The sequence below is a fragment of the Botrytis byssoidea genome (assembly GCF_014898295.1).
Source record: "Botrytis byssoidea strain MUCL 94 chromosome Unknown BBYS_020, whole genome shotgun sequence".
NCBI lineage: Eukaryota > Fungi > Ascomycota > Leotiomycetes > Helotiales > Sclerotiniaceae > Botrytis > Botrytis byssoidea.
The window spans coordinates 44,999-59,732 of NW_024065861.1; the positions used below are offsets into that span (position 1 = coordinate 44,999).

Genomic DNA, 14,734 nt, shown 5'->3' on the forward strand with positions numbered 1-14,734 from the left:
GTATAGAACGTTACTCTCTGACTTCATAATTTGACCTATTTGATGATAAAGTACGTCCATTTCTGACCTAAAACATAGACCTACATATCATTCAAATTCGGCCTGGACTTGGTCATATACTTACCGGCATACCAACTTGCAGTCCCATTACCTTCTAGTTTTCAATTCACCTACATCTATTGCAGTCACTGAATAACTCCTATCTTATTATGGTATGCGTATCTTATCTGTCCAATTCTCTTCCCTCTTCTCTAATCTACGCTCTCGCAATGACGAAACGCTCGAGCCCCGGATACACTGGGGATGTGAGTTACAATATCCACCTTTCCAGGGATTTCTCAAAAGTCTTTGTTCCTATTGGCCCTTAGCCCTTGGCTACATTCCAATCCAATCAATATCCCCAGAATCTACATTATCCAACCGAGTCCGATGCCCGAGGTATGTTCTGGTTATTTAATTCCCCGCGCATGCATGCGGGAAGGGGGGAGGATGAGATGGGATGATTACTGTATTATCAAATTCATGTGATTAGAACTAGGGACTTGGAACTGGGAATTGGTGGCTTCTTGGGGCGGAAATGTGGGTGTGATTTGGGATTTTGTATTTATAAAGTTGTATCTTTGTGCGATTACTAGCAATCTTGCTTCTTGTATCTCATATTTCATGCTCATATCTTGCAAGTATTGAATGTTCTTTTGACCTCATTGCCTCGGATATCTACATACATCGTAGCAGTACACATATTTTCCCCCACCCACCCGGCAATCATTTGAACAACACCTCCTCGTCTTGACATTTCAAATATCCAAATCACAATGCCAATACCACCACAAACACCGATTATCGTCGGCGTCGGAGATGTGATAAATCGTTCCCTGCAGGTTGAAGATGCGATTGAACCATTAGGACTTATGCTGCAATCTCTGGAGAAGTCGTTTTCAGATACCGGAATATCCCATGATCAAGAAAAGTTGGGAATAATGAAAGGAAGTGTGGATGATGTGAGAGTGGTAAGGAACTGGACATGGCCGTATGTAGATGTGTGTCAGAGTGTATTGGATGGAATTCTGGGCGAAGAAAAGAGGGGGAATGGTAATTTGGGAAAGAAAGTGTATAAAGAAGAATCAGAACACGGCGGAAATTCGCCGGTGAAGATGTTGGATGAAGCATGTCAGAGGGTGGGAAGGGGAGAGTCGAAAGTGGCGATTGTGGTTGGGGGAGAGGCATTGGGAAGTTGTGAGTCTTTTTTCATTTTCTTTGTGGTTTCGGCTTTCAAGGTATTTTTGATATCCGTAATAGGGATTGAGGCGGATTTGAGTTAAGGAAGAGTATGGTATGATGATTTGAAGATAGTGGAAGTGAGACACGCGGAGGGGCCGGGACTCGGGAATTTAGCAGGAAGCGAGGTCGAGATGGAAGGGAAAAGGGGAGTGGTATTTTGGTCAGGTCTCTGCAACAAGCGATACCAATTGGGGTAAAAAGATCTCTCAAATGAAAAACGAGGAGATATCATCAAGCGGTGATACACGCTGGTGCCGATAGAGTACGCAGCATGAGAGAAGAGACCATGATCCATAGCGAGGAAAAAACTCATCTTCAAGGGACACTCGAATTCGAGAGGGAAATTTATGACCAAACATTTACTAACGGTCCCCTTGAATATAGTGATTGCATCCGCATCAAAGACCGGTACATACCCCTCGCACTGGACACCGCCAGCCGGCGACCCAAGAAGAATTTTGGCTTTGCCGAACGGCGTTGAGAGTATGTATCATCTTCCCTTATTCTCCAAACTGGGATCATACGATCATGCCCCCGGGACTTTTTGGCTTGGTTCTTGTTTTGAATGCAAGAGGATGAAAACAAGACATTAGTCGAAATATGGGAGCATTGATGTTTGCTTAATGTGAAGTCCAGCGACTTTTTCATGTGTAGAATGTCGATGCCGACGAGCACGCAAGACTGCGAAGAGACAATCACGAGGAGAATTTGAGTGAAGTCGGGGAAGATTTTTTATGATCTCGCAAACAAGCAACAGTCCCCACGAATACCTAGTGGAACAAATCACCGCTCTAAACTCTAATCACATCTGCTTCATCTGCTTGCTAAGAACCCTTACCTTAAACTAACTCCCCTCCTTAGCTCTAGGAACAATCCATCAAGTTGGGCTCCCAATACATGTTTACCCGCTATATGAAAATGCATTTCGAGCCCATCGTCACCAATCCCAAGCAGAGAACAATGCTGAATCTGCAAAATTATATGCCCAATTTGCTGCTGTCGCAGCTGTGAATGAATTCGCTTGGAATAAAGATTCGGCGCGCAAGTCAAGCGAAGAGAGTATCGGAAAGGTAGGGAAGGGGAATAGAATGATTTGTTGGCCATGTAAGTCACATTCTTGGGTCTTGGAAAGATGGTTTTGGGGGTGAGATGATGAAAATGTTAATGGACGTTATAGATCCCCTCCTAATGAATGCATTCAACAACGTCAATATGGCCGCAAGTTGCATCATCACTTCTGTTTCTTTTGCTGCCGAGCTGGGAATTCCAGAAAATAAATGGATATATCCATTAGGTGGTGCTGGGATGCGTGAGAAGGACAATTGTATGCAACCTACCTCCTCTGTCTTGCGACAATTGAAGAAACGAGTTTAAGCAAGACAAAAAGCTAATGGGAATAGTTTGGGAGAGACCGAATTTCTATTCTAGTGAAGCTTTGGAGACATCACTCGATTCGGCATTGAATATTTCGGGCTTGGAGACGAAGGATATAGATATCTTTGATTTTTACTCGTAAGTACATCTTCACAAGATCGGCGGGGGGAGGCACACAGTTAGTCAAGCAGAAAGTATACCATTCAGCTGACGAAAAATATAGATGTTTTCCAATAGTCCCGAAAATGGCTGCTCATCACTTGAAGATTCCTTTTTTGGATCCTCCAAGACCAATCACTTTGTTGGGGGGCTTGACATTTTTCGGTGGTGCCGGGAATAATTATAGTCTACATGTATGTATCTTTAAGTCTTAAGGGATTTCCTAAACAGAAGACGCCTTCGTCGCACCCCTAGCACTGTTATCGAGCTGTATGAGTATTCAATGCCTTTGAGTATGAACTAAGAAGTTTCAGGCAATCACTGAAATGACGCGGCAACTTCGTAATAAAAGAGGTCAAATCTCTAATCACAAGAATACTGGAGTTTCAAACGGTCTTATTTTAGCAAATGGAGGAGTATTGACATATCAGCACGTTGTATGTCTATCCACGCAACCAAAGAGTGACGGAAATAAATATCAAGATGAAAATCCTTGCCCAAACATCGTACAGAGTGTTACTAGTGATGAAGAAGATGGCTTGGAGATTGTTGGTCCGGAAGGGGTCAAGAAAGGAGTATGGGAAGGGATAATCGAGGTGAGAATTACCATTTCCTTGAAAGGAGAATCTGCACTAGCGGATATTGAAAGAAGCTGGAATAATCATGATTTATTAGAAGAGGTTTTATCTGCAGCTAACAATTTCGCAGACATACACAGTACAATTTTCAAGGAAAAATGAGCCTCAAACTGGATTTGTGGTCGGGATATTGAAGCAGACAGGAAAGAGATTTCTAGCAAATGTTGCAAATGACAAAACATTGGGCAATTTGGTCAAGGAAGGTGAAGTAGAGATCATTGGGAAGAGGGGCTGGGTATGGAAGGAAGAGAACGGCAAGCGAAACTTGTTTGGGTTTGAGAGGGGAGCTAATCTGTGATTGACGAGATTGAGAAGATAGAGTGCCGTAGGAAGTAGATCAAGGGAAATTTTGTTTGGGTCGAGGAGAGGATTAGATTGTGATTGTGATATGAAGAGGCTTAACAATCCGGGAAGATAATTCGTGAAGATCCACCAATTGCGATACGGGTGTGAAAATGATTGGATGTTTCGTAAAGAAAAATCTCCGGGTTTTCAAGGTGGAAACAATTCGACGGCTGAAGGTCAATTTTGAATAGTCGGAATATTCTCAAGAAGCATATCAATGATAGACATGCGGACACTCCGCAATCAAGACAATATCGATGATATCCGCGAATATTGCATCAATATGCCAAGCACTGATTGAGATTGAGGATACGGAAGTCACTGGCGTCGTATTTCCTTGAAGCTATCGTGGAGTCATCTGGACTCGGAGACCCGAAAGTGGCGTCAGACTAGCTTTGTACTCATAAGTAAAGGAGGATTCTTGGCTATGTGCTTTGCCGGCTACCGGGAAACCATGTTCATGGGGATCTGATAAGGCTGCCGTCGAGTGATTCGGATATGGATCCGAGCTTGTCAAACTAATTCTGTGCTCAGATAGCAAGGGAACAGCCTGAGCTGTCCTGCTTATTGAAGCCTTTTTCGACGAGGATCTCGATGCATATCCGAAGATATGGTATCATGCGCTCTCGATACTCATCTGGGATACCAGAATCACCCATATCAACTTTTCTCTGAGCCCATTTTGAAGCCATCCAGATTGGGACCCGAACCTGTCAAACCAGTTTTGTACTCTCAAGTATGGATCAGGGATCCTGGATTGTGCTCTTCAACCCAGTGTCAAGCTCCCGTGTCCAAAGAGGATCTCGATGAAAGATATCTACAAATCTGATAACCTTGCCGGTCGCCAGCCATCAGAGGAGATTGACAAACGCCATGGATTGACCTTTCTTTTGAAGCTATCGTGAAATCATTCCGTCTCGGATCAGATCCTTCTGTCAAACCAGTTTGGTGTTCAGATTAAGACAGATAACGCGGGACTGTACTCCTCCGCAAAGAGATTCGGCACTCGGTACCCTATCCACGGATATTATCTAGATTTGAATCAGATACAGATATTGAAATCGGCGAAGTAATGAGGGGAAATCTCTTGGATATATGATCTCAAACCCCCTTTATTACTGATAGAGCTGATAAAACATATGTGTGTAAACAGTCTTTTGACGTTGTATTTCATCGTGACACTGGTACGAGAATGACAGAAAATGGTTACTTTGGTATCACCACGCATTACATATATATATGCTGGATACACCAGATATTTTGACAAAATCCCGAGATACTCATTTGTATAACCTCTGGAGAATTCCTTCGATACTTGAACCCCTGATCTTTATCTGCATATATCGATCATGTCACCAAACCACTACCATACTACCATCATTTTATCATCGTCGATAGAAATACGACATAATCTAATCTCGATGATGTTATTGGTATGTGACAGTACCCTATGGTAGGGAAGCATTGCTATGCAAATCAAATGGCAATTGGCTTTATGATTGATGATTCGTCGGACTTGAGGAATCTCTCTCTGGTTGTTCTTGATTATGGTAGGAAGGGAAAGGCTAGAAAGAATTGATAGTTGGAAAGGATTACCTTTTGTCAAGAAAAGGAAATGGATCGAAGCTTAAACGGACCTCATCGTCGACTGAGCTTTTCGTAGTATTTATTATCAATTGAGTATATCTTCATTTTGAAACTTTATATAACTATACCTACACTCGTAGTTGTATAAGGTTATACGCACGTACTCAATCATTTGCACTGACACCAACACTGACACTCATCATCACAATTCACGCTTCACTTCATATTCACTTAAATTAAGAGGCACGGACTTTGACCCCGCTACCATCCGCCGATACTCTAATACCTTTCCTCGTTACCTCACGATTAATAAGTATCGTTGTATCTTGAATTCATTTGTACTCCAGTACATCTCAAAACATCCTAAATTTTCAAACATCTATCAATTCAAAGTGCAGTCCAGTTGAAAATATCGAGCATTCTTCGTACCACTCTGTCGAATCAGGAATATTTGACATAACGTAGCAACATATATCTTTCTTGGACCCCAACTGTTCACGGTGCCGTCTCAATAGCTCCCCCTTCCGACTTCTTGGATTTGTATCCTCCCTCACAAGGTACGTAGTAGTGAATGCATGGTGATTGAATCGAATCTCCATGTGCGACGACTTTCTGTTGATCTTCAATCATTCTAATTCACTCATAGACTGTATTTAGTATATATACCCGGTACTTTTCCACCATCTGCGACTTTTCGATACATCAAGAGTACCTCCTCATCTACAATCTCCTTCAACTTTGAAATCAATATTATAACCCAGGAATCCTCGGCCCATTCGACCATCAACAAGATGGGAAGCGCAGCAGCGAATCTGCTTGGCAGACAACTGAAAGAAATACAAAAGGCAAAAGATTTACCAGGCATAAGCTGTGGGCTTGTGAAGGATAATATTTTCGAATGGGATGTTATGCTCATGTTGAGTGACGAGTGCAAATACTATGGCGGCATGCTCTATTGCCCAACTCCCTTGAAGTCTTTCGTAGCTCGTACTAACAATCATTTCTAGGAGGCAACTGGCGCTGTCTTCTCTCTTTTCCCGAAAACTATCCACATGCACCTCCGACGCTTACCTTTTGCGATCCAATTCCATTCCATCCAAATATCTATGCGGATACAGGCGTTCTCTGTATATCCATTTTACATCCATCGGGAACAGATGACTTTGGATACGAAGATGCGAGCGAACGATGGACCCCAATTCAAACTCCAGAAACTATCTTATTAAGCGTGGTCAGTCTCATGAATGATCCAAATGATAGTAGTCCAGCAAATGTGGACGCGGCAAAGATGTGGAGGGAAGCACAAGCAAATCCCAAGGGCAAAGAGATGAGAGAGTGGAAGTCTAGATGTAGGGCATTAGTCAGACAGAGCTTGGGGGACTGATGCGGAATTTTCTTCCTTTTTGAAGAGACGTTTGGTTACAATTTGAACTGAAAATGTTATTGAGAGATTGATATCTGAAAGTCTGGGAAGAAGTAACATGTCTATTCAGGAGTTTCATCTACGATTGTAGCACAGCGTGGGGGTTGATGTTGATCGGGGCGTTGCGTGCCCTATACTTTTCATAAAAACATGGCATAGCGCAAGGGGACGAGGAGCGTATTAATATCCGAATCTTTTTCAGAAATTGAGACATTTATACCCGTGAACTATCACCGGTACTGGGAAAGAAAATAAGAATAAGTATATCGTGCTCCCCTCGTTCACAGTTATCGATTGGTGTGTAGCCTATTTGGTCGTTAATGAGTGTATACGTGGCACTGGATACTGATGACTTGGTGATTCTCGATATTTTGGTTTCAAATCCAGTTGATAGGAATTGCTACTAAATAAAACCGGATCCTTCCAGTCAACATTCCACACTTTGAAGCCTACAAAGGGCCCGAACTGTCAACTATAAGACTATCTTGGGAGAATCGATTCGTGGCGGTGCCAGTGTCGACGGTATTGAAGAATGAAAGAGGGGCAGCCATGATGGTCGTCAATAGAACTCCGTATTACCCGCCATGAAGTCTGAATTACAATGTCTTACGTCTAGAATGGATCTTCTTGGAAAAGGATAATAAGAGGCGGAAGCCGAAGATCAATACTGATTATTATATGATCGACACTTGACAGATACTCATATTGAAGTTTCTGTCTTTCTTTTTAGGCTTGTAAGGACAGCCAATATCAAGTTTGACTCTGGTGGGTTTCCAAAGCTTTGTAAAGTTAAGAAGATTTCAGATGTCTATTTAGTTAGTCTCCCTTAAGAAGGCACCCTAATTATCGAAAGAGCCATCATTATCATTCACATTCAGGATTTCTATCTTCAAATCGAATCCAAGTTCTGTCGGATCCCTTTGGTTTTCTTGGATTCGGGGATTTAGAGAGATTTAATCACATTCAAATAGAGTATTCAATTACCCGGATAACGATCTAATTGCTCTAGCTTCAAATAGTTATATCTTGGCGTTGAATATCCTCACAAAGTAGGTAATATACTACCAATATGGTGTCCTCAAAATGGCTGAGGTGATTGAGCTAATGTTGTCACTCGACCAGACTATAGGGAAGCTTAATTTAGGGCTGCATGAACGAATCCGTCATACCTATAAATACTTTGACAGTTTCCTTTTAATGCATATCACTGCAGATTATACAATTTCGAAAAAAAGGTTCATTTTCTGTGTTCGTAAGATATAAAAACAATCATCATATTGTCTCAATCACAATATATCGTCTCGATCATCGCATACCATTTCAATCCTTACCTACCACTTCGACCTTTCAAAAAATCTGGAAACATATATCCTCTCTATATCCCTATCTATATCATCAACTCACACAAGATGTCTTCGCAAGACCGTACACTTCATCTCCTCAAATTCCCCACCGAAATCCTTGATAACATCTTCAAACACGTTCTCCTCGAGCATCCAGAATGGAGCATTATGATATCAACCCCTGATGGCGAACGTATAAACATGCATTACATCGATCTCAAAGACAAGAAGGTAGCCCCCATTTCCGGAGCCCGACCTCAAGTCCAGGTTCTTCGTACCTGCAAGCAAATCCATAGCGAATACAGAGAAGTATTTTGGAAAAACCGAAGCTTCGCGTGGAATGATCCTTCAAAGTTCGTGGAAACTGTCGCCTTTTCACGACGGAATTTTTTTAAAGATACCATCGATAATATAACGAGTCTGGAGCTTATCATTGAATTCACGAGGAGCGATCCACACCTTGCAACCTGGTTTAGGGCATTGCAAAAATCTAAACATGAGCATGATGCTTTTGGTCGGTATACAAGTACATGGAAAGCTTTGAAACAAGTAAAGTTGCTTCTATTCGGCGATGGTTGTGGCTCTCCAATAACACGAAGTTTTGTGTATGGTATTCGGTCAAATAGAAATGGCTTCATGGCGCCGGGTGATGAACTGAATTTAGTAGATTGTCATAGAGGGTTCGCCTTGATTCTAGAATCATTGGATGGATCTCTTGAAAGTATTGCGTTTCCTCATAAGATCAGACGAGCAGACGGTCGAGTGAAGAAGCTCACACAGATACTGGATTTGGGCTTGAAATGGGATGACTATTCCGATGCATACCACAAGAAGAACTGGGTTACACTCACTGCCATCTTGAAAGCCTGCAATTCTGCTTTTGAAGGTGCAGAGATATGGATTGATGGCGTTTTGTGCTGGAAAGATAATGTTGAGCAAGCGTGCATGAAATCAATTGAGGACGTGAGATTGTATCAACGAATGGTGGTCAGCGCTTGATTAGAAAGGTTCGGGATTCTATAGACAGTCTAACATTACATATTCACCACTTGCTAACATCAATTTTCTTACCAGATATCCACCTTTTACACTTCCAATGGCTCATCGGAGCCCTTCCGAGTAAAGTTTCAAGCCCGAAGTGAAGGCCTAATAAATCACACAGCGAAGAATGCACAAGGAATCAAATGCAAAGAGGAAAAATCTACAAAAGGGAAGTACAGCGGAAATGCTTTGAAATTGGAATCGAGGGATACATATAGAGTATGGATATTAGAATAGATCTACCAACTGTCACCTTAGATCCATGCCTTGCTAGGAGTCAAAATGGAATTGTATTAGTCCTATACTTTTAGTCATAATGAAGAGTATATGAAAACAAAACTCCATATACATGATGACAAGCGACTGATCTGCTCCGCCCCTTCGTCAAAAACTGACTCTCATCAGTATCCCCTTCAAAGTAGCATCATGCATGTAATAAGGGATCATAACAACCGGATTATTTTACATCACGTAACACTGTAAGGGTACTGTCGATTAGGGTACTATTGGTCCCATACGATACAAGAAATCGATATAGACTAGGTAGATTGATATGATCTTAGACCAACCATAGCAACAATCTTATCTCTAGTTTAACAGATGTGTTATCTCTTAAGCGTTGCTTGGAGACCTTCACTAGAAGAGCGTACAAGTCATCAATATACAAGTCAACCCACAAACAACTTCAAGCATTCAAGACAAATAAAAATCTTGTTGAATCATGAAACTGAGTGGGTTCGAGCTCGAAAATGATGATCTCCATCATAAACTATGCTGCACTCCCAATAAGTCCGCTCAAATCATCACCCTTCTTAATTTCCTTAACATCCATTCCCTTCACTCCCTCAGCTCCCAAATCCCAAAGTTCATCCACAACCGCATCCCTAATACCCGGGAACTTATGACAAAGCATTCCTAACAAATTCTTATTCATTGCTTCTGGATATACCAATGCTAGACGACCAAAACATTTAATTGCTGCTTTACATTTGTCTATTCGAGAACTAAGAGCTTCTTTTGCAACTTGGGCGCACAGAAGTTGGTATTGACTAGATTACAAGAATACATTAGCAAATGAGTGAATCAATCAATATGGTTGGACTACTAACTCAACTGTATCATTCTGATACATTAGTCCCATATCTAGTAAAAGCGCGATAGTCTCTAGTGTACCAACTATCACCTTTTCATTCTTTCGATGATGGAATTTTAGATTTCTGACGAGTGCAGCACCGATTAACTCTCTGTTTTTTGGGGCTTCTTCGCAAAAGTCGATTAGAGCAGTGATGCTAACACGACGGAGATCTTCTGTTCCTGCGTGAGTTGAAGTTACATATCCTTCCAATACCTTGTCCGTCCACGAAGGGAGCCATTGGAGTTCATCCGTTGTTGCGTTCGTGGTCAGGCCACCTGCAGTTTGCAGGTCTAGTATAAACCGAAAATGTTCGTAAGAAGAAATAGAACTTTGCTCAAAGGACAAAACCTTAGAACTGAATTGTGTTAGTATTAATAAATGTTATGGACCGAAAAATCAACGAACCTAGATACAATCGTTGGAAGAATAACCAGAAGAGCTTTCTTAGCTTCTGTTCGGACTTTATCCAATTTCTCTGTGCAAAGTCGTAGAAGTTTTCCAAATATCGTCGAGAAAACTTCCATATTGGTTGAGTTCTTTCTCAAATCGGTGGAAAGGAAAATAGCAGCAGCTCCTTTAATTGCTTCTAGTCTGACTCGAGAACCAATATCGCCTTGAGCTGGGTCCGTATGATAGTCATCAAGACCATGAGAAACGATATCCCAGAAATGAATAATATGACAACCGAGTGCTTTACTTTCTCTTGCAAAGTATGGAAGTAGAGCTAATCTTGTCTTGATATCGTAAACACGTCTGGAAACATTCTCGGTCGAATCCCAGTTCTCATGTATTGTTATAGGAATAGTCTTCGTCCGATCATCTTGAGGAATCTCGGACAATTCATTCTTCAGGTCGTTCTTAAATGAAGAATATGAGATCAAGAGCATAGAAAAGGTCAATGGACTCTTAGTATTTCCGACTTGAGTAATCCGCGTTATCATGCGATCGGTCTCGAGACCCCGATAGTTACCAGAGCTCCAAAAGAATGATCTGCGATGACAAGCTGATAGAAAAGTCACCAAATCCTCAGACCCTGCATCGATAAAGTGTCCAATAAAGTTTCTAACAAGTGATTGGAAGGCCAAGATATTTCCGTTTGAATTATGGGAACTGGCATCGTTTTGACCATTGGAAGAGTCAAACACGCCCATGATATTGCCCAGTATTCCGGATATCGTTTGATGACCAGAGGCACTGAGCATATGTTCTGCGTAAGGTTCCTCATATTCAAACATAATGACCTTTCTCGTCTTCGAGTTACTTAACCATGAGGATATGTCACTATTTGTGCAAGGCGATCCCAGGTTTCCTCCAAGTATTACCGATGTCCCAAAGACACGGAAAGAATGAAAAATGACACAAGATAAAGCTTCGGCGATCAACTCAGGACGTCGCCAACCTTGTGGAGTGGTGACATTTGATATGTAAGAAGTAAGCATCCTAAGTATTTGGTCTGAATATGCTTGGAAAGTAAAACTAACATCATCTCTTTCGCTAAAATCCGGGAATTCAAGAATTGCAGCAGCTATGAAAAGTAGTAGCCCGTGTCGCTCATTAACCTGGCGAACAGTAAGAAGATTAAGCTGTTGATCCAATGAACACAGGGTTTCGTAAGAACTTTTATACGTGGTCGAATTATTGCTGGTGTCTCTTGGAAAGTTTATAAGACGGAATGCTTCAGCACAATTTCGTCTTGTGGCAAGATCGGCATCACCAACTCCACGCCAGCCTCGGAGTGCTTCAAGAATTGCCTCCCCATAGTGATGCCAGGATATTCCATCGTCGGTTTTATAGGCCAGCGAAGCAGCTGAAACCGCGACCTCTAATATAGCCCTAGATCGAAGAGCAACAGCATGGTAATCAACAATTTGCACCAATTCAAGTGCTTCAATGATGGTATTAGGGTGACGACCTATCAATTCTTGAAGTGCTGCAGAAGCTCCTCGGCGAATGTTGCCAGCAGGATCCAGACATGCGGAAACAACAAGATGCGTTGCTAGAATTTGTATAGTAGAGCTAATATTCGTTGCATGACGAAATCCTTGGGATTTGATATCAATATTTTGTAATTCCGCCGTAGAGTAACGTCGAGCTAAAGCCCATATTCCAAAGCATGCAGCATCTCGTACATTAGTTCCAATAGAGCTACCTGATGTCGACTTTCCTTCAAACGATAAAGCTTTGAGTAGAGAAACAATCACTTTATTGAGCAGTTGAGGAGGTGCTGCATGTCGATACAAAAGATGGGATAGTGTCAATATTTGACCATGCCAATTCAAAACATCGGTGGTTGGCAGCGCTTCTAACATTTCGAAAATTGCAAGCACAAATTCATAGGCTTGTTCAGGTTCGACTTTTAAGATAACGACGCTCAATGCTTTACTAGCGGCTAGCCTTACCGGTGTTGATGGATCCAAAAGCGATTGTAACATAAAATCAACAGAGTCACTCAAAGTATCATCGATGGTTGTGAAAGATGGGCGTAAATTGAGCAAAGCAATACCACGGAAAATGTTTACGATAAACTTTCGCGCAACAGCGGAGCTTTGCACTTCCTTGCAAGATCGATCTGAGGATTCCACAAAGTTAAAGACTGCGTGAAATACTGGCTCTAAGCTAGAGTCCATGTAAGGGGTATCCGTAGATGATTTGAGAACCCCAGAAAGGAAAGACAAAACGCCATTGATGTGATGTATGTTGCGATTCGTGTTAATCGAATTCAAAACAGATATCGCCCACATTATTGAAGAATTAAGGAGCCCAAGATCTTGCATGTCCTTAAGGAGAACAACTCTTACTAGTAAGATCTTTGCAGCATCCTTTTCCTTCCCAGAGGATGAGAGATATTTGACAGCTAACGCGATGGAACGTAGAGCTACGCCCGGAGTGTTTGATGGTAACTTAAAATCTGAAAGATATAACTCGGCACCACTGGGCGGAGGACTAGCCGACAAGGAATGGAGAGCGAAAGGGGCCATGATTAACTGCGAAAGCCACAGCAGAGTGATATATCGTTCCTCCCAGCCCCATACTTCTTCCGTTGAGTTTTCGCATGCTCCATCATCTATCCATGTACCCTTTTCCATAGCAGAAAGTAACAAATCAAGTAGTCTGACTTCGGTACTTAGGAACTGGACAATAACTTTCTCGCCCCTAACCTTACAAAATGTATAAAGTAATCGACAAATCGCTTTTGATAGTGGCATAAGAAGTTGAGCATGGGTCTCAGACTTCACAGGTGGTTTCGATATGGAGGTAATAAAGGCATCAGCTAGTATGGGTACCAATCGCTGAAGGTGTGGATCGAGAAGTTGAGGAAGCTCTTGGAAATTGTCTAGCTATGTGAAACTTTAGCAGATGGTATGTTGAGGGGTGAGGAACTCATACCAATGCTGTCAATCTATCTGTCTCTCTTATGCGAACTCTTCTTCGTAATTGACCCTTATTGGTAACATTATAGAGGAATGGGTGTAGCGATTTTTCGAAATCTTCCAAGAGCTCTCCCGACTCCCTTTGGAGTCGAACATCTTTATCATCATCTGCGGCATCCATTCTGAGCCTCTGAGGGAGAAGCTATGCTCTGCTTTGAGGTGAGCGTGCGTTTTCCTAGGTGTTTTAATATTTCGGTATTGAATGATGGAGGTAAATCTTCACCACCTTTCGAAGTGCAATCTGATACTTATTCTTTTTGATTGATCATTAATGGGATAATATTGAGCTGCCCAAGATAGGTGCAGTAGTAATTTTCATCAATATTCGTTATCCGCAGTATCATTTGTTACGATATCTGTGAAAATTCGTTTGGAAAGCATCATGTTTTCGAGATGGCCTTGCTCAACTACGATATTGTAAATAAAAAGATTTAGTGGGGTCGCGTTCACGCCAGCGCCAACACCATTGGGAGAAAAGTCTCATCAATCACGTAGCGATGGCTTTCGATAATAGAATTCGATATTAAATAGATAGGTATTTGTAATATCTCACAACTTCTCAAAAATCGATCATGGTTTGTGGTAAAACATATGTCTTGATTTCAAGGAAATTAAAATATGTTTTCGAATTCTTGTTGAATTTAGTTCTGTATGTCCTTATGTATTTATCATACATGCGACTTTCATATCTGTGTCTTGCTCAATCATCTGATCTCTACATCGATGAAACGAAGTCGTTCTCCATAGCCGGTGAACTACTCGTAGTGGTTCTCTGGTAATCCAAACAGCAGCTACCTATGGAAACTCACTACACCGAGGTCTTTAGCCGTTTATCGTCTTCAGTCGTCCTACATCTACCCCACCCCTATCGCTGGTCGTTGCGGCGAGGAACACATATACGGTAGGTTATATATCTAATTTTTATGCATCATCTCACCTAAAAGCTGGAGTGTAAAACTTGAGATCATCAACCAACA

The 14,734-nt window shown here is 41.8% G+C and overlaps 4 protein-coding genes across 4 annotated transcripts; 3 read left to right on the forward strand and 1 right to left on the reverse strand.

The window, feature by feature from the left end:
• Positions 1 to 620: 620 nt before the first annotated feature.
• Positions 621 to 4,982, forward strand: EAE97_008958 (uncharacterized protein). Its single transcript, XM_038879473.1, has 8 exons — positions 621 to 1,236; positions 1,666 to 1,764; positions 2,143 to 2,385; positions 2,459 to 2,605; positions 2,682 to 2,793; positions 2,879 to 3,008; positions 3,129 to 3,410; positions 3,523 to 4,982. Exons 1-8 carry the CDS (start codon positions 816 to 818, stop codon positions 3,748 to 3,750), a joined length of 1,662 nt encoding a protein of 553 aa, XP_038729486.1. The 5' UTR covers positions 621 to 815; the 3' UTR covers positions 3,751 to 4,982.
• A 1,193-nt stretch (positions 4,983 to 6,175) lies between these two features.
• On the forward strand, positions 6,176 to 6,768 carry EAE97_008959 (uncharacterized protein; the record flags this gene model as incomplete). Its single annotated transcript, XM_038879474.1, has 2 exons — positions 6,176 to 6,371; positions 6,392 to 6,768. 2 exons carry the CDS (start codon positions 6,176 to 6,178, stop codon positions 6,766 to 6,768), a joined length of 573 nt encoding a protein of 190 aa, XP_038729487.1.
• A 1,448-nt stretch (positions 6,769 to 8,216) lies between these two features.
• EAE97_008960 (uncharacterized protein) lies at positions 8,217 to 9,149 on the forward strand (the record flags this gene model as incomplete). Its single annotated transcript, XM_038879475.1, has 1 exon — positions 8,217 to 9,149. The coding sequence occupies one exon, from the start codon at positions 8,217 to 8,219 to the stop codon at positions 9,147 to 9,149; it is 933 nt and encodes a 310-aa protein (XP_038729488.1).
• Positions 9,150 to 9,960: 811 nt separating this feature from the next.
• EAE97_008961 (uncharacterized protein) lies at positions 9,961 to 13,878 on the reverse strand (the record flags this gene model as incomplete). Its single annotated transcript, XM_038879476.1, has 4 exons — positions 9,961 to 10,240; positions 10,301 to 10,681; positions 10,732 to 13,664; positions 13,714 to 13,878. 4 exons carry the CDS (start codon positions 13,876 to 13,878, stop codon positions 9,961 to 9,963), a joined length of 3,759 nt encoding a protein of 1,252 aa, XP_038729489.1.
• Between the last annotated feature and the right edge of the window lie 856 nt (positions 13,879 to 14,734).